Source organism: Nematolebias whitei, chromosome 1 (genome assembly GCF_014905685.2).
Source record: "Nematolebias whitei isolate Nwh7 chromosome 1, NemWhi1, whole genome shotgun sequence".
Lineage (NCBI taxonomy): Eukaryota > Metazoa > Chordata > Actinopteri > Cyprinodontiformes > Rivulidae > Nematolebias > Nematolebias whitei.
In genome coordinates, this window is record NC_056498.1 from 51,260,496 (window position 1) to 51,274,101 (window position 13,606).

At 39.2% G+C, this 13,606-nt stretch overlaps 2 protein-coding genes across 9 annotated transcripts in view; both read left to right on the forward strand.

Moving 5' to 3' along the window:
- Window positions 1-1,294, forward strand: part of tacc2 (transforming, acidic coiled-coil containing protein 2) — a 77,793-nt gene extending 76,499 nt beyond the window's left edge. For all 8 annotated transcript variants that reach the window (XM_037678337.1, XM_037678345.1, XM_037678353.1 and 5 more), the window contains 2 exons: window positions 511-631; window positions 709-1,294. In XM_037678337.1, coding sequence (XP_037534265.1) covers window positions 511-631; window positions 709-774 — 187 coding nt within the window. In that variant the 3' untranslated portion in view covers window positions 775-1,294. The remainder of the gene's footprint in view (window positions 1-510; window positions 632-708) is intronic.
- Window positions 1,295-5,492: 4,198 nt separating this feature from the next.
- On the forward strand, window positions 5,493-10,043 carry ly6pge (lymphocyte antigen 6 family member pge). Its single transcript, XM_037678561.1, has 3 exons — window positions 5,493-5,544; window positions 8,216-8,332; window positions 9,862-10,043. Exons 1-3 carry the CDS (start codon window positions 5,493-5,495, stop codon window positions 10,041-10,043), a joined length of 351 nt encoding a protein of 116 aa, XP_037534489.1.
- The last annotated feature ends 3,563 nt before the right edge of the window (window positions 10,044-13,606 follow it).

Genomic DNA, 13,606 nt, shown 5'->3' on the forward strand with positions numbered 1-13,606 from the left:
TGTGTGAAAAATGCTATGCTAAAGAGCTCAAACCACACCGAGTGTCCGCCATTTTGAGAACTGAAGAGAAACAGCCCATGTCACGTCAAGGGGCCTCCCTCCCGTTTTTCTTAAAGAGACGCAGCTCGCTCCCTCACTATCCATCCTTCGCTTCAAACAGTCTTATACTGCCATCTGGTGGTTGAAAAAAGATACTACATGCAAAACAAATTAACCAACATTTCTTCTTAAATTTGACGATAATTACTAATTATTGACAAATTTCAAACAATGATATCATTTATCACAATAATTTCTGAGACAATTAATCGCCCACCAAATTTTGTTATCGTGACAGGCCTAGCTAGAACTCCTTAAGCATTTTATCAATGGATTTTATGCTTTTAGTTGTTTTTTTAAACATATAAAGATAAAATCTGTTTTAACTTTGTAAGACTGACCTTCATTTTTCTTCAGACTTAATATTCTCGAGTACCACGGGAAGACCTGACGGATGTTTTGTGTCTCCAGGGCCAACTCGGAGATCGCCCAGGTACGAGTCAAGTCCAAGCAGGAGCAGGCCGCCTACCAGGCCAGTCTGAGGAAGGAGCAGATGAAGGTGGACTCTTTGGAGCGCACTTTGGAGCAAAAGGTATGGGATTTTCCCAAAAAACACAAAATACTGATTAAAACAGAAATGTGTAAATTTGATTTTTAACTGTTTTGCAGAACAAAGAGATCGAGGAGTTGACGAAGATCTGCGATGAGCTGATAGCCAAGATGGGGAAGAGTTAGCGCTTGCAGAGCTCTAGATGTCTGAGGCCCAAGAAGTCTTGGGGTTTTGCGTCCTACTGACTCTGTACGAGATCCACAGGAATGACCATCCTACTTATTCTCTGTTTCTTTGACGTGTCAGTGTGTCGTACTGTATCAGAGGTCTGGTGTAAAGTTTTAGAGAAGTTATCATATCAATAACAAGTGTGTGTGTGTGAGTGTGTGTTTGGTAATGAGAACGTGGAAGTTTGTGGGGTAAATTATGTATTATGATGTTGCCATGACAGCCACTGAGGGAGAAGACTGTTTACTCACTCCTGTTAGCGTCTCTTCTTACTTCAAGACAGAGATAGATTTTGGAACAGAAAAAATGTAAAAGATGTGTAGATTTATTCATAAAATATCAATAAACGTATAATAAAATTTAAACAGTCCAAATAAAGTCTTGCATGTAAGAAGAATAACTTGTCATGTTAATGTTTGTAAATAGAAAATCTGCATTTTGATATAATTACTGTCATCCTCACCCTGAAGCCCTCATGTAACCATTTAGATATTTGTCATATGTAGCTTTTTTCATGAAACTGTTTTTTTTTTTTTTTGATAAAACGTAAACTAATTGTCACTTTATTTAATTAATTTTGGAAAACCGTGTCCTAGTCCTGCAATGGTCACTTGAGAATAAACTTTCCTGCACAGCTACTGTACAGCATCAGCTTCCAAAAGTGCAATAAAAAATGGCAATACAACTTCAAGTTCACATTTTTTCTATCTTTAACAAAACTTTACTCCATTATTTTTTTTTACCTGCTCCTTTATTATGTGAGGTACTTCAGATGAATCTTTGTTCCGTTAGTGTTTTGTTTAGTTAAAAAAGGTCGAAGCTAACTGGACTTCAGCCATTTGACGTTATTCTTTCAGTGCCTGAACAAATAGGATTATTTGGAAGGTATGAACAATGAATATATTACCTGTTGTTTTTCTTTATGACAGACAGTCTAGAATACTTTTTTTCAGGCTTTTTCTTATTGTAGCATAATTAGCATACGTTATAAAACATTTATCCATCCATCCATTATCTTTACCAGCTTCTTCCTTTATGGGTTGCGGGGGTCACTTGTGCCCAAATCCAGCCATCACTGTGCGAGAGACGGGGGGACACCCTGGACAGGTCGCAAGTCCAACACAGGAACACCTATCACTATTCACACTCTCACCTAGAGACAATTGCCAGTCAGCCTAACATGCATGTTTTTGGTCTGTGGGAGAAAACGGGAGTACCCAGAGACTTTCCAGTATCCTTTAGGAATATGAGACATATTCTGTAAAACGGCTCTTGTGACAATATAGTACACACGTTAGCTTAAATCCAGAATTGAATTTGAAATCTTACTTCTAACCTACAAAGCCCTCAACAACCTAGCTCCATCTGATATTACTGATCTTATTGTTCCATATTTTCCTAACAGACTTCACTCTCAGACTGCAGGTTTACTCCCGGTCCCTAGATTTTCCAAAAGCAGAATGGGAGGAAGATCTTCCAGTTATCAGGCTCCTCTCTTGTGGAACCAACTTCCAGTTTCTGTCCGTGAGGCTGACACATTGTCCAGTTTACAGACTGGGCTTAAGACTTTCTTTTTTTTTTGATAAATCCTATAGTTAGGGTTGGTTTGTTATGCTGCCATAAGTTTAGACTACTAGAGGACAAATTGACCTCATTTCCTTAAATGAATTGTTAAAACTGAACAGTTTTCATTTGATACTATTTATATCTTAACATGTGATTCTGCACCTGCCATTGTGTATCTGTTCTTCTCAAACCCAGCTGGTCGAAGCAGATTATCGCTTGTCCTGAGCCTGGTTCTGCTAAAGGTTTCTTCCTCATGAGGGAGTTTTTCCTATCCACTGTCGCCTTCATGCTTGCTCAAGATGAGAGTTCTGTGATGGAGTTAAACCCAAAGCTGCTCCTCAAATAAATAGTGTTAAATTATTATTTTTATATATGAATGTTTCTGTTCAGTGCCCTGAGATGACTTCTATTGTGACTTGGCGCTATATAAATAAACTGAATTGAATTAACATGTTATACTTGTTAGTGAAAATATGCAAGACAAACTTGTATATTTGTGTTTCTAAGACTCGTTGATAAATTGCTTTTTTTTTTTAATCAGTCTTTATTTAAAAAGTTGTGTTTTTTTTATTAAGGATATTGGGGGCCTGATGGAGATTCTCCAAGGGCCACTTTTAGCCCTCGGGCCTTCAGTTGCCCACGTCTCCTCTAAAGGCTTTCTACAACCGGTAAGATACTTATTGTTCATGGCCTTTCTACTGAACCCTGCCTCAAAACAGGTGGACTATCACCTCACTGTTCTTACACTTCTCTAGATATTTTTTTCCATCAACTTTAAACGAGTTTCTGATTCACTCTTTGCCTTTTTCAACTTAACAGTGTCCAACAAAATGTTTTTACAATGCGATTCAAATGATGGCACATGGGGAATTGCACATCCAAATTAAACATTTTGATATGCTCATTTATCCTAGAACGAAAGATTCAATTTGTATCAAAATAAAAACTTTGTTTAATTTACATATGACACACACAGACTTAAATATGAGACTCGTTTCCAAAGAAGTTTAATTAGTTTGTCATAATTTTCTGTGTTACCCTTAAGAAAAAAAAAGAAATAAAACCCAGAAAGATCCATCAAGGTGTTAAATAAAATTAAAAAAAACAGCATCCCTGATGGGAATGCTTCAGTCCTCGGGGTCTTGGTGACTTGCATTGATGCAGAGGCGTATATTGGACTTTTGGAGGGACATATGCATCCATCAAGGCAACATATTTTCCCAGGAGGTAGTTATTTCAGCCTGACAAAGCCAGACCTCATTCTGCATGACTTACAGCAGCGAGGCTTCAAGGACACAGAGTGCCTGACTGACCCGGCTGCACTCTGGATCTGAAAATCACTGGCATGTTATGAAGGAGGAATCACAAGAAGGCGGCCACGGACTGAAACTTCTTGAAAAACATTGAAGATTAGCGACAGATCCTGAACTATTAACTCAAATTATTAGTATCAACATGCAACTCCCAATTTTATCCCCCATTTCTGACCTCAGCTTTCTATATAATTTAAAAATGCAATGAAGATGATTAGAGAAAACATTAAAACTCGTATTTATTGTGTAATTAAATGGAGCCAGTGTTTGCTGGTTTGTTCATTTGCTTTCATAGTCTGTCAGTCTTTAAACCTTATTATAAAATGTAAATACATGTAAAAATATGATAGCTTGTATTAAGAAATAACATTTGAATTTTGTAAAAACATTTATTTTCGCTAGCGGTTGTATTAATAAGGAATTAGACAAGTAAAAACTGATAATTAATTCAATTCAAAAATACTCCTGTCAGTGCTACCATTCTGCGGCGGACGTGACGTCAGAGACAGCAACAAGCGTCACCACTTGTCTTTAAAGTAATATCCATTTAGTGGATACACTTGCATAGATTTTGATATTTCATAAAACATTTGGACAGGTATCAGATTAACCAATCAACAGGTGCTAATGAGATTCATTTTTCATACGGGGGTTGAAACAAGTCATTACCTGAAACAGAAACAAGCTCAAACCTGTGGAACAGCTGAGCTCTGCTACAAAGGTGCGTTTGTGGAGCACAGTTTCACAGGTCACACACCAGGGCAGGCCTGAACACAACACAACACAAGGTGGTCAAACGACATCACCAAGACATCTACCAGTGAACAGAATCAAAGCAGACTGATGTTCCAACATGTACTCTTTTTACAGAAGACAGGTACTGGTGAAGGTTCTCAGCCATCCAGGTCATGGGCAATCCAAAAAAATCAAAAAAATAAAAATGCAACTGGACTTCTGTTCTAAAGCTGACAACGTTTTGTTTACCATCCAGGAGGCTTTATCAATTCAAAAATTGATGCAGACATTTTTGAATTGATAACGTCACCCGGATGGGAAGTGTAACGTCTTGCTCTTCACAAAAGAAGTCCAGTTGTTTCGTTTTTTTCCACACAGCTGCGCCCATCAGAGAAGTCTGGCCAAAAGACATTTATGTGGAAGAACCGCAGCCAAACCAGCAGCATGAACGCAAAACCTTGTGACGCAGCTTTCCACAAAAAAACCCTAAAAACCAGGGTGCAGAAAAAAGGCAGAAGGAGCTCTGCAGTCTGCATGACGGGTGAAAAATGTAAATATCTGGCAGCTGTAGAAAGCAGTTTGTTTGCCAAAGGGCTGAAGAACTGCACGATCCTTGCAAGTTTGGGGCTGCACAGAGTCCTGATCCCCAAATCATGGAGTGCATCTGGGATTTCGTGAAGAAACTGAAGGATTTGAGCAGCCTAGACGTTCTGCGGTTTGTTCTCTGAGCTGAGTTCCTTCAAAAGCTGTGTACAAATACACAATATTTTACCTCGTAGACCGTCATAGAAACAATCTTGAATAGAAAGTTTCTGCCTCTATATAATTCATACCTGGACAAAACGGTGACGTGAGGGGTCCAGGGTGAAACATGGCAACAGTTTTTGCCCATTCAGTCTAATTGTTCATCAGCATACCTGTAGAGTCCAGAGCCCCATTGGTGGGACTGATAATCTGGTGGACGTTAGCTTGTTTGATAAAGCAGATTAGGTTTAGGGGGTTAAGACGCAAACATCCTGCTTTTCATTGTGTGATCAGGAGGAACAAAGACGAACAGCACCATGAGAGCCGTCCTGTACCGTCTGCTGCTTGTCGTCCTGCTGACAGCTAACAGTAAGAACTCTGACGCTTTCCAGCTCTGTACTTTTACCTTGATTTTTTATTTGTTTTCTTGATTAGTTATTCCTGCCTCCACCATTTGATTGACAGGCAGAAAGCTTTTATCATATCCAACCTGCATTAACACTTTGTGCATCTTGTAGGGATTTTTTTATTTATTTAAGTGGGTGATTCTGCTGAGTTTTACTGTCCTTTTGCTCATCATCATCATCATCTGCTGTCGTTTTAGACCTGAAGGCAAAAACGTGTAGCACATGTGAAAAAGGGGATGTTCAGTGGGGATAAGTTAGTGTCAGCAGCGGGAGACATTTCAAGCCATGCAAACGCACAGACAAGCACATAAACAGAAAACAAAAAGGTCAGTTCAGTACATAGACCCTTGATTTTTGTTGGCCATTTTATATTTTTGCTGTTAATCTTCTACGAAGAAGGCGCTTAATGTCCAACCTGAGCCACATTGCTCGTCAGGCTGGTTCGATTTGTTAAACTCCAAGTATCTGATCTGTATCTGTTGGGAAACAAAGCTCTGACGAACACGTCTGATGTTGAAGGAAGCTGCTTTGATGGACAACACAGGGGATGTGCTTCTGCAAAGCATGTGTGAAGCTTTTAGTGCCTCCAGCTCTGATCCTCTTAGGCAGCAGCGTTCAAGGCTGCTTGTCTAGAATATAAGAGGAGGATTCCTTTTATTTTTCTTTAAAAGAAGCGTTTCAATCTATATTACTTCAAAGGTCAGTTTGTTCTCAAATAAGCGCTGCTTCCTCGGGTTCAGAAGAGTTTTCTTTGCAGAGCGTGGCTCCTGAGGCAGTAGCTGCAGTTTCCAAGGAGGTATTTTTAACACGTGGACATCCGTGCAACTTTCTGCTTGATTTGGAAAGATTTGCGTGAGGGAAGGGATTAATTAACGCTGTCTCTTCACTTTAGTCTCACTGTTTCAGCGGAACAACGTCGCACTTTGGAAATTTGCAACATTTGTGCATCCAAAGAATCCTGAGGCGCATGTAGAATAAAGATCTGCTCATTTTTCACTCGATTGCATTTAATGTCTAAATGTTGACACAAACCCTTGTTTTCTCCAGGCTTTACTGGTTCAGACACTTATTGGTAATGCATTTTCATAACTCATTTGTCATAATAAGAGAAACAGCTGGCTGGAGCATTATACAGTGCAGGATTTCTTATGTGAAAGCGGCTGGCAGATGCTCGCAAAGAACTGCCCGCATAAATCCAAACTCTGGGGATTTTCAAGCGCAGACACAGCAACATTTGCATAGCTAAACGTTTGTGCCTGGAGAGAAGAGCTGCTGTCATAAGCTTTATATAAATGGATGGAAAAGCCTACATTACCATCACAAACAGCCTCCGTCACATTAAACAAACGCATCTTGGGAATTTAGGTATGAAACAACACACTACATTTTAAAACAGATACGTTAAAGGTCTGTTGAGGTGTGCTCCACGTGTTGCCATGTAGCTCTGACGTCAGAGATGCTCTCGTTGTGTTTTAGACTCAAAATATAAATTTTTTATTTTGTAAACCAGAAAACATCTTCTATCATCCATCAAGCAAACGTTGTAAAGGAACTCAGTGCAATGTTACCGAGAAATATATAAAAATAACACATTTTAAGACAGGGGTGTCCAAAGTGTGGCCCGTGGGCCATTTGTGGCCCTTGGAGTGATTTTGTGTGGCCCACAACTGCAGTTTAAGGATGGTATAATTTTGGCCCGTATGCTTAAGAGATTGTTGTAGACCTTTTCTGAATTTAATGATCATTTTTATATAATGTTTTGGTTTAACAGCAAAACGGATACAAAAAACATAATCTAAAAATGAGCAATATTAAATTTATTAATACAAACTTTTGGCAATAAATCAATCAAATCAAATAAATTAAATAAAAATGTAACAAAACATTAGTGTTTATGAAGCATTTAATGTTTTGGATCTACAATCATTTAGAACACCTTGGCCACCAAAATTAATACATTTTGTTCTTTCTGCAAAAATATTTATGCTGAGTTAAAAATATGTATATTTTTTTATTATTTATTTATTTAATTCACATTTTTTGTGGCTCGCCACTCCTTTCAACTTCAAGGCTTTGGCCCACATATGAATATGTTTGGACACCCCTGGCTTAAAAGTTTATTTCAGTAGTTTTCCAGACATATTGATATTCTGAAATGTGGGTCCACACTCAATAATAATAATAATACAAAAAAACCATTCGGCTGAATCCACTGAAAACCAAGTGGAAGCTTCAGTCTTTTGAATGAGCCACATTAAACAAACCTGCTTCAGTTGGGTGGAAGTATAGAAGTGAATCTGGTGCTAAACTTGAACGAAAAGAGGAACATTGATTAAGGCAACTGTCAAGATTAGAAATGTTTGCAGGCTTTTGCAAAACTTCTACTTTATCAACAAGTTTGACATTTGACCTGTTTTCAATAGATAAACAAACGCACATTGAAGCTGACACTCAGTCACAAAGTTTACTCACATTTTCTTTAAATTTAAATACGCATTAACGTGAGAAAAACACTGTGCAAATTAAGTTTATTACTCTTGGTGACTTTGCAGTGAGCCTTGTTAGGATATTCCTCTTTGAATGTAACCATTTAATCAGTGTAAACACATGTTCTGTGTTGTTTTGCTGTTCAGGTGAGGCTCTGAGGTGTTACACCTGCATGGGCTCCAATAACGACGACTGCAACCGCCAAGGCTCCAAGTCCTGCCCAAGCTACTCTGACGCCTGCGCTGTGGTGGTGGGCCATGACAGTGAGTCCAACGTTAAAAGCTTTAATTGTTCTAGAATCGGTTCTAGAATTGCGCCGCTCGGGGTGTCTGCTGGAGCAGCTCTCTTATTCATTCTGAGTTATTGCGTTAGAAAACTTTAATTCCTCTTTTTTCTGGATGTAAATCGCTTTTTTTCAGACGATTACTTCCTCTGGTATCGGATGCTGTGCAGGTGGAAAGATTTTTACTGAAACCTTTTTTTTTTTTTTTTTTTTTTAACTTTTGGACATTTGTTATGGTGCGTAACCATGACAACAAGATGTTTTTTCACAACTGGGATCTGCAGGGTAACATCTCAAAAGCTCAAGTAATACCTCCAATACAGCCCCAAATCCCCAATGAGTTGAAAAGGAGGTGCCGCAGATGGGTCTGGGTCTGGGTGGACAGATCGGCATCAGCAACCAGTTTCTCTGGGTCTGCTGTGGGACAGACTGCTACAAGAGATCCTTCCTGCCCACAGCCACCAGTATCTATAACTGAAACCCGGACGATGAGCTACAACAATTAATTTCCCTTTGGGATTAATAAAGTAATTTTGAATTGAACTGAATTGAATTATCTGCTCGTGTGAGTGTTTCTTTGTGCATTAACAGCAGACGGATTATCGTCTGGAGAAACATCTCAGTCAGCGGGGGGTCGGAGGGGTTTTCAGGAAACAAAAAGCTTTGCACTCCTACTCAGCAAATACTCTTAATTAGGACACCATGTGGTCATGAACACACATTTACCAAATGATAATCAGCGCTTAATATGTACCTTTGTTTAGCTGGGGCTCTCATAATTCACAAATTCAATTTGAACAAAATTCAGCATGTTGCTTATTAAAAATTACAGGATTTGAAAAAAGTTAATTTGATAACAACAAAGTCCATACTCAATAATCCAAGTATACAATCCAACATTTTTCAGTCAGGTTAATTTGATAGTTAATATCCTACCTGTTGTAGACAGCTCTCTGAATGGCTTTAGTTTGAGGAAGCGTTTCATGGATTAACGAGTGAGTGGCTACTCCAAGCGAGGCAAACACCAAAGTGGATTACCACCATTTTAAAACGCAAATGAAACCTTCACACCACCTTCATTTTTGCATTAGAGCTTTGTTTAAATTAAAATTTATGAATATTTGCAAACACTCGGAGCAGTTTGTTGTAGTATATTTTTGTGCAGCTGGATCAGGAATATCACATTTCTGCTGGGATACCCATATAATGTGAAAGTGACGATGATATAAAGATTAAAAAAAATAAATAGCACATTTTTAAAGGACTGAAGAGTTTTTTTTTTTTTTTTTGGATGGCAGCAACTCACTTGAATCTTGGCATCAGAACTGAACTGTAATGGCTTCACAGAACCCCGCTTCAGAAGATCCAAACTACTTTTTATTAAATTGTGTTGTCAACAGCAACGAGCCTTGTTTCTGCAACAAGTCTTTAACTTTTATTCTACTGACTATCTCATGTAAGACACTTGCTAAATGAAGCTAACTGGCATTTGTTTCTGCCTGTTTTCAGGTGGCGTGATGAAGTCATGTTCCTACAAGGCTTTCTGTAACCAGGCCAGCAGTCATGGCTACAGAGCACCAGGGGTCAAAGTTCACTGCTGCTACAGCGACGACTGCAACGTGAAAGGCGCCGCCTCTCGGCTGCCTGGACTCAACTTTTGGCTGCTTCTTCTGCTCATGTTGTTGCACTGATCTTCACAGACACCTGAGAACCCAATCAAGCCCGCGAGTCCATTCACCACGCACAGAAGCCAACTGGTACGCCAGAAACACCGGCCTCTGTTCACCCTGCAGGCGCCACGTCACAGGACTGTGCACACCTTATTTATCCAAACGTAAACGGTTTTAGGGACGTGCGGCATAAATCAGAGTTTTGAAGTTTCAGCTGTAACATTACGACTTCTTGAATATGTTCAATTAAAACAAATAAGACTGAACAGGATGCATTTTAAAAATATTTCTAAGCTCAAGTAAAAACCGCTGAATGATAAGTTAGAAAAGGTTTATATTTTTCCAGATTATATTTCGGTTTAAAATGATCTGTTAGACTGATTTGCTGCTTACCACCCAGTTTAACTTGTCAGATGTCCTCCTGCATCAGCGCATCCATATATTTTAACAGAACCTGTGCTGAAGCAGATTTGATTAACGTGTGGCAAAAAGCTGCTCTGTTATGTCTTTAGCCTGTCACCTGCCAATCACCACCCAAGGATGTGTGTTTTAGAAGGAAGTGAGGAGAAACCTCTCATGTCCTGTAAATTTGCATAAACCTTTTACACACCTGTGGACAGGTGCGTCACTCAGATGAAGCTAAATCACTGTGTTTAAAGAGCAGCTGCCCCTTTCAACAGAATCTGACCGTTGCAGGATGGATGGCGTGAAGAGGCTGCGTAGTGTCTGTGCATAGTAAAGATTATTTATTGTATAATTTATGCAGCGTTTTCTCATTCAGAAATTTATGTTTTGATGCGCATTAAATAAATAACCTCCTACTGTCTGCATGCATATTTCAATTTGTCATCTTGCTCATAAGAGCAAGTCCAAGTTAATTATGAGGTATTATATAAAAATAGTAGTGTAAAGATATGTGAAGTTATTGTTTGTAAAAAAAAAAAAAAAAAATTTATCATAATTGTATGTAAATAAATGCCTGCTGTCCTACAAATGGATTGCTGTCATCTAAAAAAATGACTGGTAAAATTAAAAATAAATAAAGAAATCATAACAGTTAATACAAACTCATTAATCTTTACATCATCGCCAGTTTTTCACTGCATGGTTATTTACAAAGAATTCAGTTTGTAAATGATTTATTAATTTATTTTATTTTGCAAGCATTACCTGTAGAAGTGCATGTAGCTTGGGGAATGTCCAGCATTAATTTCACATATTTTTCTGCTCATATAATTATGTAATATGAAACTGACAGCAGTGTTAAGGTTTATTGCATAAATAAATATAAAAATTGTGAGTTTGGAGTTGTTTTCAGACGGCAACGAACAACTTTGGTCTCAGCCCTGCTCAGATTTAAATTTTTTTTCCAAATTGAGGTTCTTCAAAAAGCTTTCTACAGCAGGTAAGATATCACTTTCTCAGAAACCTACTTTAAAAAGATTTGGATGTACATTTAAACTGAACTTGTACTGATATGCGGTACATAAAAAATAAACAGTAATATGAGTATAAATGATGTTTATTTTCTGAATGTGAACAAAGAGTTTGACTTCAAATGGTCCATATGTGGCTCGAATGTTGAACAATCTCTTTCCCCATGTCTGCTCGCCCAGTTCTCCCAGCCTCCACTGTGAGGCAGTCTAGCTACACTCCACTTCTCCCAGAACATAACTCCAATTTTTACAATTCATATCGACCGCCTGCGCCTCATGGGCACTGCAGAGATTGGCTTCAGTCAATAATAATAATAATTATGCACTTTCATTTCTTTCTGCTGGGATTTGTCCTTTATTTAAAAACACAGGGATGCTTTCATTCCCGCCTCTTGCCTTTGCAGGACTTTGCGTTTTCTCTCGTCCTCCTGTCCTGTCCTGCAGCTCTCCTTTGACAGGCAGATGTGAGAGTGTGAATGCATTGCCCTTGAGAGGGACACGCACTGACCTCAAGCTGTGAATCTCTGGCCCGTTCAAGTCCAGGCTCTGGATCCGCAGCTCCGCGTCAAACCTCATCAGTTTTATTTGAAAAGACTCGTCCACTTTTAATTGTAAGTAGAATGAGAGATGAAGCTCTTGTCACACTTCAGTTCAGTTTATTTAAATAGCTCCAAGTCACAACAGAAGTTGTCTCAGGGCACTGAACAGAAACATTCACAAACATTGTAAAGGCCAATAAGTAAAGTTATCTATATCTAAGGAAGGAGGGAAGCCAGCAGATTGCATCAAGTCTTCACTTCGTCACAGTCGCTCATCCTGAGCAAGCACAAAGGCGACAGTGGAAAGGAACAACTCCCTTTTAACAGGAAGAAACCTCCAGCAGAACCAGGTTCAGGACAAGCGGCCATCTGCTTCGACCGGCTCGGGTTTGAGAGGAAAGGAAGAAGAAACGGACACAGAACGGCAGGTAGGTCCAGGATGGTGGGAGCAGGTCCTCTCTAGGAAGAAAGACAACAAAAAAAAAAGTTAAAATAAAAAATAATTACAAACACAAATTATTTATTTGCATTCATTTGTGATTATTCATTTGATGAAATGAGGGCAGTTTGTCCTCCAGTAATCAAATTTTATAGCAGGATAACTAAGAAACCCAAGCCAACCCTAACTATAGGATTTATCAACAAAGGAAAGACTTAAGCCCAGTCTGTAAACTGGACAATGCGTCGGCCTCATGGACAGAAACTGGAAGTTGTTTCCACAAGAGAGGAGCCTGAGAACTGAAAGATCTTCCTCCCATTCTGCTTTTGGAAACTCTAAGGACCACGAGTAAGCCTGCAGTCTGAGAGCAAAGTGCTCTGTTGTGAAAATATGGAACAATAAGATCTCGAATATAAGATGGAGCTAGGTTGTTGAGAGCTTTGTAGGTTAGAATGAATTCTATTCTGAATTAGGGAGTCAGTGGAGAGAAGCTAAAACTGGAGAGATATGATCTCTCCTAGTAACTCCCAATAAAACTCTGGCAACAACATTTTGGATCAATTGAAGACTTTTTAAAGAAGTTTTTGGACACCCAGATAACAAACCATTGCAATAGTCCTAGGATTGGTGGGTCACAGGATTTTCCAGCATCTAAAGTGTTTTGGGGTTTATAGTTCAGCTCATGATTCACTTTACCAGACTGGAAGCGGGAGTGCTTTTGCTCTGCCAGGATTCTTTGCTGCACGGCTGTAGCTGAAATGTCATCCCCACTTTCCACCGACGAACATTTGTGAGGACAGAGTTTCAAATTTGATGGAGGATTTGAAAGTACAATCATGGCAAAGGCCCTCCTCTGAACCGGAGCATCTCCGGCCAATAAAGCCAGCCGCCATACCCCGCACGTTCGTCATCTGAGCTAAAAGCGGAAGGTCATCGCCATGGCAACTTTGCTGTTTAAATTGGAGTATGTTTAATCCCAATCCTCTGGCACCTGAAGACATTATCACTGCAAATCCCACTGTCAGTCATCAAAAGGATGAGCCGGCTGCCCTTTACGAGAGGCTGTGCAAAAGTAACAAGGCTGTAGAAAAGTCGCGTCTACAGTACAGAGCTTTCTAAAGTCAACCAAACAGCCTTTTCCTTCAGAATGCCACTGAATGTCTCTCACTC